The sequence below is a fragment of the Prionailurus bengalensis genome, chromosome D2, assembly GCF_016509475.1.
Source record: "Prionailurus bengalensis isolate Pbe53 chromosome D2, Fcat_Pben_1.1_paternal_pri, whole genome shotgun sequence".
Classification (NCBI taxonomy): Eukaryota; Metazoa; Chordata; class Mammalia; order Carnivora; family Felidae; genus Prionailurus; species Prionailurus bengalensis.
Window position 1 is genome coordinate 13317064 of NC_057351.1, and position 19712 is coordinate 13336775.

At 35.8% G+C, this 19712-nt stretch overlaps 1 protein-coding gene across 9 annotated transcripts in view; it reads left to right on the top strand.

Moving 5' to 3' along the window:
* The window catches only part of ARID4B (AT-rich interaction domain 4B), a 156951-nt gene that overhangs the window by 69241 nt on the left and 67998 nt on the right, over window positions 1-19712 (top strand). For all 9 annotated transcript variants that reach the window (XR_006299740.1, XM_043596264.1, XM_043596269.1 and 6 more), the window contains exons 4-7: window positions 2263-2328; window positions 5928-6018; window positions 8910-8989; window positions 14869-14960. Coding sequence is in view for 8 of the 9 variants with exons in the window: in XM_043596264.1 (XP_043452199.1) it covers window positions 2263-2328; window positions 5928-6018; window positions 8910-8989; window positions 14869-14960 (329 nt within the window). In the remaining variant the exon portion in view is untranslated. The remainder of the gene's footprint in view (window positions 1-2262; window positions 2329-5927; window positions 6019-8909; window positions 8990-14868; window positions 14961-19712) is intronic.

Genomic DNA, 19712 nt, shown 5'->3' on the forward strand with positions numbered 1-19712 from the left:
CAGTAAAATAAGGTAGATCTAGTTGATTTCCTTATCCTCTGTCTTTCTTAAGTACTTGTGTTTTTCTCAGATAATGCAGAATGTAATTGTTTACATTTTGGTAAATTATCGGTGTTGAAAAATATAGCACAGGTAAAATATTTGAAGGTAGATGTTTATTCATTTGTCAGTTATTTACTGAGTGGTAACCTGTTAGATGGGAAGGAGGGTGAGGCTATGAGGGTGACCTGATCTTTGTCCTCAAGGGATTTATGTAGTCCAGATTAGCAGATACTCCGTAAAACACTGGTTTGACTATCACCAGTTATTAAACAGGCCATAGAGGTGTTGTATGTCTGGTGGAGAGTCAGATTCTCTTCCGGAGTTTTTCCCTTGCTTATATATACTTAGGTTTTTATGCATGGATGTGTGGAAAACAGCTTCCTGGGTCACTTACACCCCTAGTTAAGATCCATTGTGATAAGACCTTTAAATTAACTGTAAACCCATAGGAATCTAGTCTTGGCCCCGCCACTGCCTTCAGTTTTCACGTGCATGGTGCGTGTGAGCTCTTTTGTGATTTGATTTTTGTGGGTACTCTTACAGTGTTCATATAGTGGCATTTCCTGTTCTGGTTTCACACACCGGTGTTACCTGAGCACTCATTTTTTTTTTTTTTTTGCCACTGCTATCTCAGAAATGAAGAGGAAGCCTTTTATCTGGTTCCTCACTCTTCTAGACAGGGCTGCTACCAGCACAGGTAACACCTTAGTGTGAATTAGACAAAAGTCCTCCATCCTGGTGGATAGTCTCCTTAGCAGAGCATGGCCTACAGGTAAGACTTTTATATTAGTTAGAAAAAGGTGTCTCTTTTGGACAGGAGCAGTTATACTCTAGGACCCATGCTTTGGTCTGCAGGGCACAGGCTAGATTTTAGCCCTGACATAGAGTTCTCAGCTGGATGCTGCAGTTTAATGAATGAAGCAGCTAAATGGCATGTATCATTCCTGCCATTTCTTGCTATTAATAAAAGGAAGAAAACTGTTAGTCTCTACTGCCTCTGTTGATAGTACATCATACCAGTACCTTGTGTCTTGTGTGTCTTGTAAATAACGAATATCTAAAATCGTTAATTTTTTTGGCTGCTCTAAAAATCTGTGTATGATTCAAAGTTAATTATTTTCTCAGTAGATACAGTGGTAAATTTCTATACTGGTTTAGTTTGTATATGATTCAAAGTTAACACGCATTTAACAGTTTGTTGATAAACTTCTTCCTCATCAGTTTTCATTTATTGTGCATCTGTGTGCTAAGCCCTATGTTAGGTGTTGAAACTCTAGTGTTAAAATCTGATCCCTGTCATAAATTGACTTCAAGTCTAAGTGAATGACAGAGATACTTAAATACATAATTTAAATGAAATGTGGTAATGCTTTTGTGTAAGACAGAAACGCCTGAGATGCTGTGAGTACCGGGCATCTCTTTTCATAGCTCCTTTGTGAGCAAATTATGTAAATTGGTTATCCTACATATCCGATAAGACCATGTTGATGTTCCAATTCCTGTAAGAATTCTTGCTTTGTATAGGAAGAACAACTTTTTCTATACTGAATACTGGAAGCTATCTGAGTTTTCACCAGCTAATTAAATATTTAAACTTGAACTGTATTTTTAACTTAATCTCCTTACATCTGGTTTCCCATTCTCTGATTGCTATACTGATAGAGAGTAGAGTAAACTTCTGGAGGTAGACTGCCTGAGTTTGAATCTCAGTGCCACCATGTACCAGTTCTGTGATCTTGGACCAGTTACTTATTCTTTATGCTCCTCAGTTTTCTTATCAACAAAGTGGGAACAATCATACCTACCTAATAAGGTCATACATTTGATGCTTGAGCCTGATGCTTAGCTCTCAGTAAATGTTTGTTGTTACTGCTTATTATTAAACTAGGCCTTCACAGAATTATACAGGACCTAATTGCCTAAGGTCTCTACCTTTTTTCCCCTCATTTTTTAGGAAAAGAAATTAAACTACTAGTGTAATAAATAATAGTGTTGAGTAGAGTATGATATGTGAAACACCAACTAATTTAGTCTCGGAAGTTTTCTGTTTAAATAATATTTCAGTTTACTTAGTCAGGGATTGAGATCTTACATACACTAGGTAGCGGTTAGTTTAGATTACTCGTAATGAAAATTAAATCATGCATAAATCATGCATTAATGAGCCTGTATCACTTGATTTTGTGTGTATATGTGGCTAATTAAATTTATGATCTCTAGGTAACATTTAGACATGATTCTTCGACAGTGGAAGTTCAGGATGACCACATAAAGGGCCCGCTAAAGGTAATTCATTTATTTATTCATTATTAATTCTAATGCTTCGTTGGAAGCATTAGAATTCCTTCATTAATGCTACATTAATAATTACAGTTGGTCATTTTTTTTTTTTTAATTCATTGGCTGTTTTGTTATTGAGTTGGTCAACATAATTCTCTCTGAATAGACCGGTAGAAAACAATAGATTTAATGTTCAGTGAAATCTGATGTGATAGTAAAACCTGCATTTAGGAATGAAGTGAACATCCAGGAAGCATTGACTGCTTTTTGTGTACTCATCTGTCTGTTTTACCATATTTCACTTCCAGAATTAATATGTGATGAATTGGGGATTGAATGATGTTAAGTTCCATGATGATGCGAAAAGTGAGGGAAAAAACCCAACACGTTAAAGACGTGGCTTTTAGAGTGTTAATCCTTTGAAGCAGCTACAAGCAAATGAAAAATTTTTTAAGGGTTATCAGGCAGTTAAAGTGATGAACATGTTACATACAGATGTATTTGTTTGCGTTCATGTTTCCTCACCGGTAGCTGAAATAAGGGCTCTTATACTCTCGACTAGTGAGCAAGCTAAAGGGAGTGTGTGGGTAGCCACTGGGCTCTTTGGCCCTTCTGAATATCTGAAAATTGGGCAGTGGCCTGGCTGGGTGAATTTTAAGAAGTGCTAACAGAATTTACAGATGCAGGAAAAATCCTTTACCAATGCAGCTGTACTTTTTGGAGAATTAGATATGTGTATCTGTCAGTTGTTGTTTGTGATTGATTTAAAGGCTTTTAATTGGATCCCCAGAGTCTTAGGAGGCAATAGAGAGAACTAAAGCTTATAATTTCTAAAAACTCTTGCCGTATAAAAATTATTTTCCACCATTGCTGTTTCGTAGGTGCCATCTTTAATGTGACACGCACATATTCACCATTGCAGGGACAAAAGAGACGAAACACTATACTTTTGATGCTTGGCACCATTTATTTAGCATTTAATATGTGCTAGTACTGTGCTAAATCTTTTGCACACATTATCTTATATAATCCTCATAATAGCTCTTTACGGAAGAAGAAACTAAAGGGAGGTCCAGTAATCCGGCCTTTCCAGACAGTAACGGCAGAACCCAAATTCCAATAGGCTCACACCTTATAATTGTAGCACGTGCCCTCTGGGTGTTCAGAACACATACATACACTTTCATGCCTTGTTTACGTTTTTGCCTCATAAGCACACCAGCATATGGCTCTCACTGACTCTGCCCTGTTCACATGCACAGGCCAGCTCATACAACCTGCAAAATATGTTCAGTGTTGCGAAGAGATAGAGTAGGCAACTGCTTTGTAACCTCAAGCCCTCTTTTTCTCCTTCTGCTCCCACCTCCTTGTGGTGTAGCTGGTTTATTTTACTTGTTTGGTTTTTCTTACTTTATTACAATTTTCTTTGTGATTAGGGCTTAGTACCATTTTGATTTTGACACAGGCAACTATATTAAATTTTGAGGTCAAGATGTTAAAGTATTTTTCTTTATCTGTTGATTGGGGTGTGTGTGTGTGTGTGTGTGTGTGTGTGTGTGTGTGTGTGTAGATTTTGTATTGTTCCCTAAAATACTTCGTAGCTTTCTGTTACTTGATAGGAAGGGTCAGCATTTGGGTAAATGTTTCTCTTAGAGGAAATAAACCTACCAAAAGTGGTGGTCATTTGATCTTAATGTATTTTCAGATGAGTTCACATGAAATATAATACCTAGACCACTTATTAAATTAAAAAAATAGTACCACGTATTTTTGACTACAGTCATTTGATAAAAGCTTTGGTAATTCTCCAGTTTCCTTCTCCACTTTGAGCATTGTGTGGGGCTAACACTCTGTTCTCTGAACAAGTTTGTTTTTTGTTATTACCATAAAGATCATATATACTTTTAATTTCAGGGGTATGATTGACATATAACATTATATTAGTTTATGGTATACAATATAATGATTGGATGTTTGATCCATACAGTAAGTCTAATTACATCCATCACCATACACAGTTAAAATTTTTTCTTGTCATAGAGGCTTTTAAAATTTTCTCTCAGCAACTTTCAAATATGCAGTACACTATTATTGACTATAGTAACCATTGCTGTCTGTTCAATATATCCTCAGGACTATTTTTATAACTGAAAGTTTGTACCTTTTAACCACTTTTACCCATTTTATCCACTCACCACTTCTTTCCCACCCTCTGGTTGGGAAATGACCAGTCTGTTCTCTGTATCTGTGAGCTTCTGGTTTTTTATTAGTTTTGGTTTTTAGATTCCACATATAAGTGATACCATCTGATACTTGTCTTTCTCTGTCTGGTATTTCATTTAGCATAATGTCCTCAGAGTCCATCCGTGTTGTTGCAAATGGCAAGGTTTCCTTCCTTTTTATGGCTGAATAGTATTCCTGTGTGTGTGTGTGTGTGTGTGTGTGTGTGTGTGTGTGTGTATTTCTTTATCTGTGCATCCAGCAGTGGATACTCAGGTTGTTTCTATATCTTGGCTGTTGTCAACAATACTGCAATGAATATGGGGGTGCAGATATCTTTTTGAATTAGTGTTTTCGTTTTCTTTGGATAGATGTCTACTAGTGGAATTGCTGGGTCATAGTTTTCTTTTTAATTTAAAAACCTCCATACTGTTTGCTATAGTGGCTGTACCACTTTATTTTTATATTCCCACCAACAGTGCACGAGGCTTCCGTTTTCTTTCCATGTCCTTGACAACACTTGTTATTTGTTGTCTTTGATAACAGCCATTCTAACAGGTGTGAGATGATAACCTACAGTGGTTTTGATTTCATTTCCCTGATGATTACTGATGTTGAGCATCTTTTTATGGACCTGTTGGCTATTTGCGTGTCATCTTTGGAAAAATGTCTATTCACATCCTCTGCCCGATTTTTAATTGGACTGTTTGGTGTGTTTTTTTTTGTTTTGTTTTTTGTTTTTGCTATTGAGTTATGTGAGTTCTCTCTTTCTCTGTAAATTGGATATTAACCCCTTATCACATATATGATTTGCAAATATTTTGTCCCATTCAGTGGGTTGCCATTTCATTTTGTTGATGATTTCCTTTGCTGTGCAGAAGCTGTTTGATGTAGTGTTAAAGACCATAAAAATGTAATTCTCAGCATTTTCTTGATCAGAATGGAAAATATTTAAAATGATTGTCATTAGTGGTAAATTATAACTCTTAAGGAGATGCCAGAGCTTGCTCTTAACTGTTTCTCTCCTTCCCCAGCCTCTTTGAAAGAGGAGTGGTAATATGAGGCAAGGGCACTCAATTTCATAGATAGTGGTTCTCAAAGTGTGGTCTGAGGACCTCTGGGGTCTCCCAAGACCCTTTCAGGGAGGTTGTTGTAAGGGCAACACTATTTTCACAACAGTATTTAGATATTATTTACTTTTTTACGAATTTACTTTTTTGACATTTTCACTGATGGCACAAAAACAGTGGTAGGTAAAACTGCTGGCACTTTAACACAAATCAGTAGTTACTTTTATTCTTCACCACCACGCACTCAGTTAAAAAAAAAAAAAGCCAGTTTTTGATTTGTTCATTCATCTTCTAAACGTTTTTCTAACTTTTTAGGTTGGAGCTATTGTGGAAGTGAAGAATCTTGATGGTGCATATCAGGAAGCTGTTATCAATAAATTAACAGACGCAAGTTGGTACACTGTAGGTAAGGGAATAAATCTTTTAAAAATGTATTTTCAGAGGTAATACAAATAAAGCAAAATTTCCTTGATTTTGTTCCTCCCGTAATACTAAAGATATTATTACTGGTAATTTTTTAATCTTTCCAGGTCTTTAAAATGTTTATTTCATAAATATGTGTATAAAGTATAATTTGAAATTAGCGTATATATTATAAAGTTGAATTTGTAGCTTTTTTCACTTCAAAGTATATCATTATATCTCTTCAAGAGATATATCTCTTCAAGAGGTGTATCTTTTCTTTTCTTTTCTTTTCTTTTTTTTTTTAAATTTTTTTTTTTTCAACGTTTATTTATTCCTGGGACAGAGAGAGACAGAGCATGAACGGGGGAGGGGCAGAGAGAGAGGGAGACACAGAATCGGAAACAGGCTCCAGGCTCTGAGCCATCAGCCCAGAGCCCGACGCGGGGCTCGAACTCACGGACGGCGAGATCGTGACCTGGCTGAAGTCGGACGCTTAACCGACTGCGCCACCCAGGCGCCCCTCTATCTTAACCATTTTTAAATGTATATTTCAGTAGTAAGTATATTCATGTTGTGCAACAGAGAAATTTCTTTTAATTATAGTAGTATGTTTCATAATATTTGATGTGCCATAAGTTTTTTTTATTAAATTTTTTCTAACAATTATTTTTTTGAGAGACAGAGTGTGAGCAGGGGAGGGGCAGAGAGAGAGAGGGAGACACAGAATCCGAGGCAGGCTCCAGGCTCTGAGCTGTTAGCACAGAGCCCGATGTGGGGCTCGAGCCCACCAACCATGAGATCATAGATCATGCCTGAGCCGAAGTTGGACCCGATGAGCCACCCAGGCGTCCCTTCTTTTTTTTTTTTTTTAATTTTATTTACTTTCAACTCATGATGTTGCCAGTTTTCTTGCTATTAAAATAAATGGTGGATTGAATGTCTCCTGAATACACGTTATTCCTGTTTTTCCCTAGTATATGTATATATTGAGAAGTAGACACAGAGTGAAGTGAAATGAATGTACTTTTAAAATTTAGTAGGTAATGGAAACCACCTTCCTGGAAGACTGTTCATTTACCCTTCCATGGACAGTGTGTGAGTGCACTTCTTTTCCCAGCCCTTGTGTAATTTGATGTCGGTAATCTATAAAATTTTTGCCCATCTGGATACAAAGCAGTATCTCAGTTTTGTTTTAATATGCCCCTCCCATGATTACTAGTGAGACTGAACATTTTTTCATATATTTATTGAAAGGAACATCATTTCATTTGTATTTTCTCTCTTTTGAATTGCATGTTATAGTGCCTTTCCAGTTTCCCCCTTTTCCTGTTGGGATGGTTATCTTTTTCTTATTTATAGGATATGAGATCTTTATATATTCTGAATATTATTATCCCTTGGTTCCTTTAGTTGCAAGTATTTTTCTCCTATTGCTTTACTTGTTTTCTCTGCTATCAATTTTCATAGTGTTAGTTTTCCTCTGATCACCTTTTCCTTTGTAGTTTTACTTGTTGAATCTTGTTTAAAAGGGCTTCCTTCTGTCAGTGTTAATAAATTTATTTTCCAGTGTATTCTTCAATTTATAGTTTTATTTTTGGTTTGCAAATAGCTTTTTATTTCTCCTGCAGTTCAGTTTTTTGAACATTTTGAAATGTCAGACACTCCCTACCTGCCAAATCAATAGCCAAATATCCTGGCATTATTTATTGAATGGGAATAATTCATGTTCTTTAATGACCTCATAGATGAAAATAGACACCTAGTTAAAATGTCTTTGATGATGTCAGAATTTCATGGAGCTTTGAAATAGTATAGGTGAGTTTTGTTTATGTTTTTGTGGGGTGAGAAAAAAACTTAGGGGAGATTTTAATTTGAGATGAGAAAATTGACTTTATATAGGTTACAAGACTGTGAGCAATTCTGGGAAGTAAGTTTGGTGGTAATTACGTATGGTCGTCAGTCTCATAAATGTGCACCGTTTAAAAAACATACTAAAAGTTATTTATCCAGTCTCACAAAGTCTCATTTAATATATAAGAACCAGTTTTGTCACTTAGGCAAAAAGTGCTGTTTCTAATAAAATCAAAGCTTAGTAACTTTATTTGAAGTAGGGTTATTTTTTCCCCCATAATTGGTGAGGAATGTCAGCATATGCTAAAATGATAAAATATATGTATATTTTGTGTATCTGTGAACTTACAGTAAATTCTCTGGGACATTTTAGTACTTTAAGTAGTTTTCAGTGGGGAGCAGATTTGTCACCCAAGGAACCTTTGGCAGTGTCTTTAGCAGGAAACATTTTTGGTTGTCACAACTGGGAAGCCACTAGTGGCATCTAGTGGCTAGAGGCCAGGGATGCTGCTAAGTAGCCTGTAGTGCTCAGAATAGCCTCTCATGACAAAGAATTAATCTGCCCCAAAATATCAGTAGTACTCAGGTTTAGAAACCCTGCTTTAAATAATAAAAACAATAATTTTTTTAGGCGCAGTCTGAATATACAAATTTGTACTTGTTCTGGTTTTTGTTCTTGTTTTTTGGATGTCTGTATTTACCAGCTGGAAAACTTGCCTTTCCTTTACAATATTGAGATGGGTTAATTAGCATTTAAATAGTTTCTTCCTAAAATGCTAGCTTCTTATTTTCATGTGGTGTTTTCTGGGTCAGGAAATGTGTTCATTTCAGCTATATTGTTTCTTTATTACTAGAAATTGGAAAAGATACTTTAGAATTTAACGTTGTCATTTAGTAAACCTAAAATGTGAACTGCATTTTTAAGTGTAATCTTCTTAAACAATCGTTCCGTTTGCCCTCAGAAAATTAAACGATAGTTTATATCATCTTGTTAACCTTTGAAAAAATCCTTCAGTAGTTTCCAATTTTACCTCCTCATAGTTTTTGATGATGGAGATGAGAAGACACTGAGACGGTCTTCCCTGTGCCTGAAGGGAGAGAGGCATTTTGCTGAAAGTGAAGTAAGTAATAATTTAATGAGTGACTGTATCTTAATACTTTGTATTAGGGAGAGCATATTTTTCTTTCTCAAGCAACTGACTCGTTAATCAGGAAAATTCATTAATACATCTTACCATTATCATGTAATATGTGAATCCTGTTTGAGTACTAGGTGATACTTTTTTTTTTTTTTTTTTTGGTGTAAGAATATTTTAGCATTTGTCCACAAAGAAAATGCAATGAGCTTGCTTAACTATTATCTTTAGGTAACTTTTATGTAGACTCTAATTTGTAAATAATTGTAAAAAACAGATGTCTGATTTTTTTTTTTTAATGTTTATTTATTTTTGAGAGAGAGAGAGAGAAAGCAAGAGAGAGAAAATGAGCAGGGGAGGGGCAGAGAGAGGGAGAAAATCCCAAGCAGGCTTGTCAGTGCACAGCCCGACATGGGGCTTGATTTCATGAACTGTGAGATCATGTCTTGAGCTGAAATCAAGAGTTGGATGCTTAACCAACTGAGCCACCCGAGTGCCCCATAAATGTCTGATTAATAATCCGCTGGAACCCCATCATCATTAAAGGAGTAGAAACTATAAGCAATTCCTTACTACTACTAGCTGACATTCTTATAGCCTGTCCTCAAAGAGGCCTTGCCTGACTGACCTTTCTGAAATAGTGCCTTCCATTCCTCTTAATCTTTTTAGGTTGATTTAGTTTTCTTTATATAGCACGTGTCATTCTCTGACATCAGAATATGTATATGTGCTTAGTTAATTGTTCATTGTCTGCCTTCCTCACTAGAATGTGTCACAAGGGCACGTTTTTTAATGTGTCTTCTTCACCACTTGTTCCCAGTTCCTAGAACAGTGCTTGGCATAGTGTAGGAACTGAAATAAGTCGTAGTTGGATGAATAAATGAAGTGCTTATATTTGCCAGGGACTTGGCTCACTGCTTTTTCTTTTTCTTTTTTTTAATTTTTTTTAATGGTTATTTATTTTTGAGACAGAGAGAGACAGAGCATGAACAGGGGAGGGTCAGAGAGAGAGAGGGAAACACAGAAACCGAAGCAGGCTCCAGGCTCTGAGCTGTCAGCACAGAGCCCGACACAGGGCTCGAACTCAGGGACCGTGAGATCATGACCTGAGATGAAGTCGGATGCTCAACCAACCGAGCTACCCAGGCGCCCCTGCTCACTGCTTTATGTACATCATCACATTAACAACGTTATGAAGTAGATAGCATTATTATCTGCAATTTACAGATGGTGAAACTGATGGTCAGAGCTGGTTCTCAAACCAGTATTTTCTAGTACCAAAGCCATGCTCTAGAATTGAAGGGTGTTAAGTTATTGAGAATGGAGGGAGGGTTCACAAAGTTCTGTAAGTTACTAGCTTGTAATCCAGAATTTTAAAAAGGCATATGGTTGAAGTGTTTTATTTTCTAGTCTAGTCTATAAATATTAATTAATGCATAGTGTGATCAAACCATCATTTCCTTTTTTCTTGTCACTATTTAGAACAGTGTTTCTTTGGGATTATATTATTTTGTTTTGTTTGTTTGTTTTGAGAGAGAGAGGGAGGGAGGGGTAGAGAGAGAGAGAGGGAGGGAGGGGGGGAGAGAGAGAGAGAGAGAGAATATCCTAAACAGGCTCTGCACATCATCACAGAGCCTGACAGTTGGGCTCAATCTCATGAACCGTGAGATCATGGCCTGAGCCGAAATCAAGAGCCAGATGCTTAACCGACTGAGCCACCCAAGTTGCCCCTCTTTGGGAACTTATTAATATTATTTATTAAACTATTAGACTTTTTTTGTATTCTCTTGTGTTGAAAATATTTTCTTCTCTTTTTAATAATTGAATTCTTATTCCAATTCCGAATTTGGGACAGGTTCTGTATATTACGATTCCAGCCTGTTTTTCCTATTGTACCATTTCTCTGTCCTTCCTTTTTCTTTTTTCTTTTTGTTTTGTTTCGTTTCTCTTTCTGTTTCAGTTTTCATTTCGTTTCTCTTTTCTTTCTCTTTCAATTTTTCTTTTTCTTTTCACTTTTAAGTACTCTCTACACCCATAGTGGCTGGAATTCACAACTCCCAAGATTAATTAAGAGTTGTGTGTTCCACCAACTGAGCCACCCAGGTGCCTCATTTCTCCATTTCCCTGTCCTTCTGTCTTATAAGACTACTTGGTATTTTCAGAATTGGGTTCAAATTCATTTCTCGGTTTCTGCCGAGCACTGCTCCTCTTAACGTTCCTCCATGATGTCTTCCATGACAAATTTCTAACCAAATTTGATCCCTTTATCGTTTGATCCTACAGTGCTTCTCTTACTCTTATTTGGTTTCTTTTTAATTCCTTTTCTTATTTTCCCTGTGAGATTTTAAGCTGTTTGAGTTAATAGCCATGTTTTTGTCATTTTGATGGCTTTTCTTTTCCCAGGAGAGTTTTCTACACAAAAACCTTCGGGAAATATTTGTTGAGTTAATTGTGAAGGTTCAAATACAGGAAATAAACTTTCGAATTTGCAGTGAATTTGGCTTCTTAGACTGATGAAGTAACAGAATTCTTTATAAGTTTATATAGTTTTGTTTTGTTTTGTTTTTAAGTTTTATTTATGTAAGTAATCTCTGCACCCAACCTGGGGCTTGAACTTATGACCGCAAGATCAAGAGTCTCACACTCTTCCGACCAGGCCAGCCAGGAACCCGAAGTTCATGTAATTCTTAGAAATAATTTCATTTCCCTTAGAACGTGTGTACAGGTATAGTAGGTCGGTGAATATGGGGGCTTGAAGACTTGACTTTTCATCTTCTAAGTGAAGGCATGTGCCTTATTTTTTTTTAATTCAGAGAAATATCTAAAATATTTTGTTTTTGTCAGGAGAATTTTATAGTTCATAAGACAGTTATAGTGTAAAGGCTGAAGCAACATGAGCTAGTAGCTCAGTGTATCCTTCTTACCTTCTAGGAGGATCACTTTTACCATGTGTGTCCAAATGTGTTAGATTTCATATTTTGCTGGCGGGTACTTGGAATATTGGTGTACTGTCCCTTACCATTGTCCTAAGCCAGGTGCTATGTTCGGTACTAGAGACAAGCATAAGCCAAGTAGCCCTGGAATTTATCCTGAGAGTAATTTACCATCTGTTGGAGGAGAAAAAGCATTAATCAATCAGATATTTTAAAATTATGAATGTATTGAGTCCTGTGGTAACATGGCCAGGAATGTATTTAATATGCCATCTATATATTCTTTCCCTTAATTTGTTATTTTTGATATTCTCAAAAAAGCATCTTTAATTTTTTGAAAGACTCCTCAGGGCATTGTTATTGGTAATAACTTTGGCCTTTGAGCAAAAAGCCATATCATACTGGCAGTATGGGGGCTCAGTAGTTCCATTAATAAGCTGCATACTTAAATGAAGATTTAAATTCGAGATTTCCATGATAGGAGATCACAATAGCACTTCAGTCCTCTGAATTCCAACACTAAAATCGCTGGTTCTACCATAACCACCTTAGTGAGGATGTTGCCCATTGCCTGAGTGTTTGGGCATTTCTGGAGGACATTCCTAATTTGAGTCTGTCATTCAGAAGTAGTTTCATCAGCTGGTATTCTCTGTGCATTTACTACATGCAGGTGAAAACTAAAGAAAAGTGAGATAAAATCTCAGCTCCATATTTCCTGCAGCCCAGTTAGGTAACGGATATAGGAATGTTTCCCCCAGGCCTGTGAAATTTTCTTTTAGCTTTCAATATAGCCGGGGGTCTCTGCTCATTACTTTTTAGGCTTAGACAAGACAGATTGTACCCTCACCTCAGTCTTTTCTGTCACTTGAATTAGACGTGCTTCTATTTCCCTGAACATGATTGGAGGCCAAGGACAGAGATGCTGCTTCTTACTGTTCTAAGTATTACATAGGGAGGGAAGTCAGAAATCCTGGGTATTTTCTTTCCTGTAACTAGTGACTAGCAGATGCTTGAAATAGAAATCACAGTACTGAATAGAAATCTTTGCTTTCAGGAGAGCAACTTCAGTTGTAGGGGAGTAAGGTGAGAAAGTGAACCCAGATTAATTTATTTTCTGTTTACCAAATATAGTGCTTTGAAATTTTTGCCCATGGGAAGCATAGTTAGGAATTAATGACAAGTGGCTTCTAAAGAGTTTTTATTTGGCAGATTATTGTATTTGGACCAACTTTGCCTCCAAATATTTTTTAAGTGCCCAATTTAAACAAACTAAATTTGTAGGATTAGGTTTTATGCCCTATAAACCTATCTTTTGAAGGAATTATTTTTCATGTTTTATGGATAGTACCTCTTACTGTTGTTGGACACCTAGTTATATGTATCTCAAATACATTTACTTAAGTTAAAACACCATAGATTACTAATATGCTTGCCCCTTTCACATTTTAGTTCATCATCGTTTTGACAAAATTACCTGTTTTAAAAATAAAAATTAAAAATTTCCTTTTGAATATTAACGTTAGTTTGTATTTAGCTATCTGATCTTAAAAAAAAAAAATCTAAGTTGGTGTATACCCTTTCATGTAACACCCTGGTTTATAACTTTGAGAACTCTCTATCCTAAGTACTTACTCACCCTTCTGTCCATCCTGACAGTTTTTCTGGGATCTTTAGTTCCCCTGGCATTCATGACATTATCTGTAACAGCAGAGCGTCTACTGGAGTGATGAAAGGAATCGCACTTGTGTGAAAGATCTTAAAAATGCAGAGAAAGTAGGAATATTATCAAAACTGATACTCAGAATGAAGTTAGTTGGGATAGTGTCTTTAGATCAATACCTTAACTTTTTAGACACAGAAACCTTTTCAGGAAATGATGGCAAGAAAAATTTAAGAAATACTGGATACTGAGAAATGAAAGGAATCATTCCAAAATCCCTTTTTTCTTCATTCTGCTTTTAATCAATAACCAGTTCCTCACCTGGAAATCGTTGTTTTAGAATGGGATGAGGGACAAAGGTTTGACATGAACTGTCAGTTGACAAGAAGAAGAAATGTTTTCTTATTGATCACTGTCTTCGTACCAAGCACTGTATTGGATGTTGCAGATTAAAAAGGAAGGGGAAATTAAATGTAGAAAAGCTAAGTTTTACATTTCTTTTCTTTTCTTTTTTTTTTAAATGTTTATTTATTTTTGAGAGAGACAGACAATGGAAGTGGGTTAGGGGCAGAGAGAGAGGGAGACAGAATCCGAAGCAGGCTCCAGTCTCCGAGCTGTCAGCACAGAGCCTGATACGAGGCTCAAACTCAAAAGCTGTGAGATCATGACCTGAGCCAAAGTGGGTCGTTCAACTGACTGAGCCACCCAGGTGCCCCTACGTTTTCTTTTTTTTTTTTTTTAAAAAGGTTTATTGTAGAAAATGTTTGCAAAGTAGTAATACAGCCTATCTAAAGCCGTTTTCCAAGCAATTGATGCGTTTTTGGGGATGATTTTGTTACTTATAAGAATTCTATATTATGGATTATGATTCCCTTTGAACAAAGAGAAATTTGAGTAGCAGTTGGTCCCACTTTAGGTGTTAGGTACTTACATGTAGGTTTTTATCTCTGAAATCTATTTTCTAGTGTCTGTTTTGTATTTTAATCATTCTTAGAAGTCTGTCAGCCTTCAAATAGATAACGAAACCATGTGGAAAGAAGAATAAATTTCTTTTCACTTTTTCTTTTTTGTTTTTTTCTAGCAGTGGGCTCATTCATCTTGATTCTAATATCTTTGAAATGACAGTTTCAATCTTTAGGGAAGTTGTATTTTAGTCTTCCTTGGGGGCAGTTTTTAATCTTAAAATCTAAGCATATTAAACTGATTTGGTTTAAAAAGGAAAAAGAACTTGCAACGTAATAACTGTGCTGGGTTTATGTTCTTACCCACAGACATTAGACCAGCTCCCACTCACCAACCCTGAACATTTTGGCACTCCAGTCATAGGAAAGAAAACAAATAGAGGAAGAAGATCTAATCATATGTAAGTCCATTTTCATAACTGTTAGTTGAACCTGAATTCATTTCTCCTTCTAGTATTGTTTTAATAGTTATTAATTTTAAATTGTAATTTGCCAAATGCTAACTGGATCTAATAGTAATTTCAGACTCCTTAGCACGGGTGTTTGAGATTCTCCGTGCTCAGCCAGCCTTAACAGGTGTATATCTGCCTGCCATTTCTCCCTACATGTATCTTGATGCTATGGTCAGTATTCGCTGAATACAGCCTTTGTTTTCCTGATATCATGCTTTTATTCATGCTCTTTTTTTCTTTCTCAGATGCCACCCTTTCATGTCATTGACTCACACATTCAGTCCTCCAACAGAAATGCTCCCACCTTTATGTGAACTTTTTGTGTCTCCCTGCTCTTTCCTTGAAAACAGATGTGTTTTCTTTCCTCTGAACCCTCTAAATTCTGTGCATTTATCTCATGTCAAAGGTAGTATTTCACCTGTTGTTGTTATTGTAGTATTTGTTTTCTCTTCCTAGTAATCTCCTTGACAGAAACCATCACTTATTTTTATGTCTTGCAGTTGTGACATATATTCTACCTAACAAATTACTTTTAATGGGACGTGCTTAGGCTCCAAAGGCTCTACATTAAAAAGGATCACAGGATCAAAGGGGTCATCAGAGATAAAGAAACAATCTTCAAACAGTTGCCAAAAGAGAAATAATTTATTGCAAAGGACTGAGAAGCAGAATGGCATCAGACTTCTCCATATTAACACTAGATGCTGGTAGTCAGTAGAAGGCAGAATGGAGGAATTGAAGTCTCTCTTAAAAAGGAGGACTTGATTACCTGATATAATGAAACACTGGGAGGAAATTAAAGATATCATCTTAACAAATAGAGAACAAATAGTGAAGGCATTAAGTAACTCCCCCTGGAAATTATCTAAGAAAGGAAAACTTAATATAGGATGGAGGGTGAGGAGGTGTCTTAAACATAAAAGTTGAGTCCTAGTAACAATAGGAAGTCAGCAGAATAATGTCTAAAATGTATAATACCAGTATAAGAATATCCTTAGAGATAAAGCAGTAACTCTCAAAGAAATAACTAAAATAGTTAAAAACATAGTTGTCTCCACAGGAGCAGGAGAAGAAAATTGGAAGGGATGGGTTTTTAATTTACTCTATTGGAGGTTGTTTCAAAAACAATTTTGAACATTTTACTTGGATAAAATTAACAAATTTTTAATGAGTCTAAGCCCAAATATTTTCAGAGTAGCTGTTAAAAATAAATAGTGAGTTGGATTATGAAATCTTTAGTGTAAGTGAATGCTTTCATTCAGTATTTTGAGTTAGGTATTAAATCTAATTGTGGCCGAGCTTTGGAGACAGGGCTGGGGTAAGCGCTGTGTCTCATGTTACTTTCAGCCTTACAGCAAACTCCTGAAGATAGGTATTGCTTTTACCCATACTAAAAACTGGGGAAATTGTCCTCATACACAATAAGTAATCCAAAGAACATAGGAAGGAAAGGACCAGGACTTGAACTCACCCATGTTCCATGGACCTTTACCCATTCATTGATTGACTCTTACTTAGATAGAGTAGTACTTCGGTTACTTTCCAAGTTAGTTTTAACAGTAAATAAATAGTGTCTCATTGAGGGAGAAAATGGGAAGACTGATACTTGTGTTGAAAAAATATTTGATAATAGTATTTTCCTACTGTACTTGTGATTCAGGCCATGCTTTTTTTTTTTTTTTTTTTCCCTTAACTCTGATACTTTAAGAAAATGTTTTTCTTAATTACTAAGTGAATAATTTCTCTCACTTATGATTTAGCTTGCTGATGACTTGATTATTTTTAGGGTACTCAGGGCGTAACTATTATTTACTCTTGTGCATATGATGTTTAAAATTTGAAACATTCTATCCAGGAAGAAAAATAAATGAAAAATGTATGATGGCATTATTCACATGAAAGAGTCCTTTTGTGATTATTTGATGTTACTGTGATCTAATAATGTTATCACTTTTTTCGAGGGCTGTTAACATTGCCATAAAATATTCACTGAAGCGCTTATAAGATAAATCTTTTGATGTCTGTTTGAAAATTAATGACTTCAATTGTATATTAAAAGTTTTTATCTACCATTGCTTATTAGTCTTCCCATAGTTTAGTAGTCAACTTCTAATTATGTGTCATGATGTCAGAACAGTGAGGTGGGGTGTATTTAATGTAAAATTATTTCATTAGTGAAGATTTCTACTTCTCCTCTAGCTTTTGAGAGTGGTAGTGTTGCCCAGTTAAGAGTGTGAACTGTGGAGTCGGTGACCTGGGTGTGAATAACTGTTTCTGCCACTTCCTTGCTGTATAACCTTGGGCATTTTACTTAGTCTTTTCATGCCTCAATTTTCTTATCTGTAAAATTGAGATATTACCTATCTTTCAGAGTTGTTGCAAAGATTAAATGAATTCTTAAAGTGTTTATATAGGAAGCACTGTGTAAATACTAGATACATCATGAATTGAATGAAAAAATTTTCATGAACTATTGGTATGTAACATGAGTTCATTCATAAAATGTGTCTATATGTGAGTTTATAAAAATTCTGCTTATTGTTTATGTCTGATAGGTAGAACTGTTTTGGGGTATATTTGAATTATTTTTTTTATATTGCTTTTTAATTTTTTAATTTATTTTTGAGAGAGAAAGAGACAGAGCATGAGCAGGGGAGGGGCAGAGAAAGACAGAAACGTAGAATCTGAAGCAGGCTCTGGGCTCCACGCCTTCAGCACAGAGCCCGACGCAGGGCTCGAATTTGTGAACCACAAGTCCTTGACCTGAGCCGAAGTCAGCTGCTTAACTGACTGAGCCACCCAGTCACCCCTATATTTGAATTTTTTGAAACAACATTTCTTATATTATATTATATTATATTATATTATATTATATTATATTATTATATTATATTATATATATTGCAGGAAAAACTTTTTGTATCAATCAAAAATTCTTTTTAAACTTTGAAAAAGATGGCATCTAATGTTTAGACATGTTTTACCTTTCTTCAACTGTGATCTAGACGTATAAAAATAAATTTAAAGATCGTTTATAGAATATCACCTAGAGTGATCTACAAAAGTGACCAAAAATTATGATGTATTAAAAAATCTATTAGCTGAGGTCTCCCTTTCTTGAAGATGAGACTAAAGCATGCAGTTGTCACTGAGCAAGTTGATCTTTGCTTTTTAAAGACTCCAGCAAATATCTAAGTAAGTGATTTTCCTGTTGTGAATAATGAAAGATTTGCTGTTGGGATTATATTACGTATGTGCAATGTATGGCAGACCGAAGGTTGAGAATTAACTTGTAGGGAATGATGCCCTGCTCATCCGTCACCTTGTTTGGCTTGCTGTCCCTTCCCGCTCGCTATTGTGGTCATTCTCATGGCCAAGGCACGTAATGTTCTTGTTTATTAGCACTTTATGCCGTAGTATGTAGGCGCTACAGGCAAGTACCACAGTTGGAAATTCCCTTCTTCTTAATTATACTTCCTCAAAGTTCTTTCTCCCCTTTCTGAGTGATTTTCTACAACAGAGTCCTGGACTCGGACCTTAAGGTCATTTAACTGACCTTCATTTCTGCTTCCATTACTCAACTAAAAAAGTCTTCATTTTTGGTTCCCTGATTGTCATTTAAAATGTAATTTTGTACAGGGGCACCTGGGTGGCTCAGTCGGTTAAGCATCCAACTTCAGCTCAGGTCATGATCTCACGGTCTGTGAGTTTGAGCCCCACATCGGGCTCTGTGCTGACAGCTCGGAACCTGGAGCCTGTTTCAGATTCTGTGTCTCCCTCTTTCTCTCTCCTCCCCTGCTCATGCTCTGTCTCTCTCTTCTCAAAAATAATAAACGTTAAAAATTTTTTTTTTAATAAAAATAAAAAAAAATAAATAAAATGTAATTTTGCACAAAGATAAATGAAGTTATCTCTTCCCAGGATTCCCCAGACTCCATTGTTGTGTAGTATACCACTACCTTTATTTTCTTTTAACAACTGTTAATCCACATACCAGTAAATCAGCCTCCAGCTCTTCCAAAAATTGATGATTTTTGACACCTTCCTTCAGATGAATTTTATGTATCTTCTACCTTTAGTTAATTCTAATGTATTTAAGTATTTTCTTAAGATTATTATTCTCTAGTTTTTTAAAGCAAGTTGAAATTTTCCCTTAATTTAGCCATTGTATACAGGTATTTTGTTTGATTCTGCCTAAACAGTAGAATGCCTGAAATTATAGAAAAATCGGTGTATCCTCACCTCCTCAAAGTGTTTTCCAGTAATGAGGCAAAAGTATATATGCAGCTGCTACAGTAGGAAATCAGTCTGCTTGCCATTTTTTTCCTGTTCAGAACAAGAATAAAGCATAATGAGGCCCATAATGATTCTTGATAGCAATTATTTATGGGCACAGATTTTACTCACTGACAGTGCTAAAGTTTACCCAATAAACTAGTGATTTGTAACTGACATTTACAGGTCTGCAGATATTTAAAAAAAATTTTTATTGCGATGCATTTAACATATCACAATTCACCCTTTAAAAGTGTACAGTGTGCCTTGTTTTTTAGTGTATTCACAGACTGTGCAACCAGTACCACTGTCGAATTCTGGAAGACTTTTTAATTATTTGCTGTTTTATTTTGATATGACAATTTGATTCTGGTTTTCTTCTTGATAACACTTAGGGGAAAACAGCTTTTTAATTTAGTGTGCAAA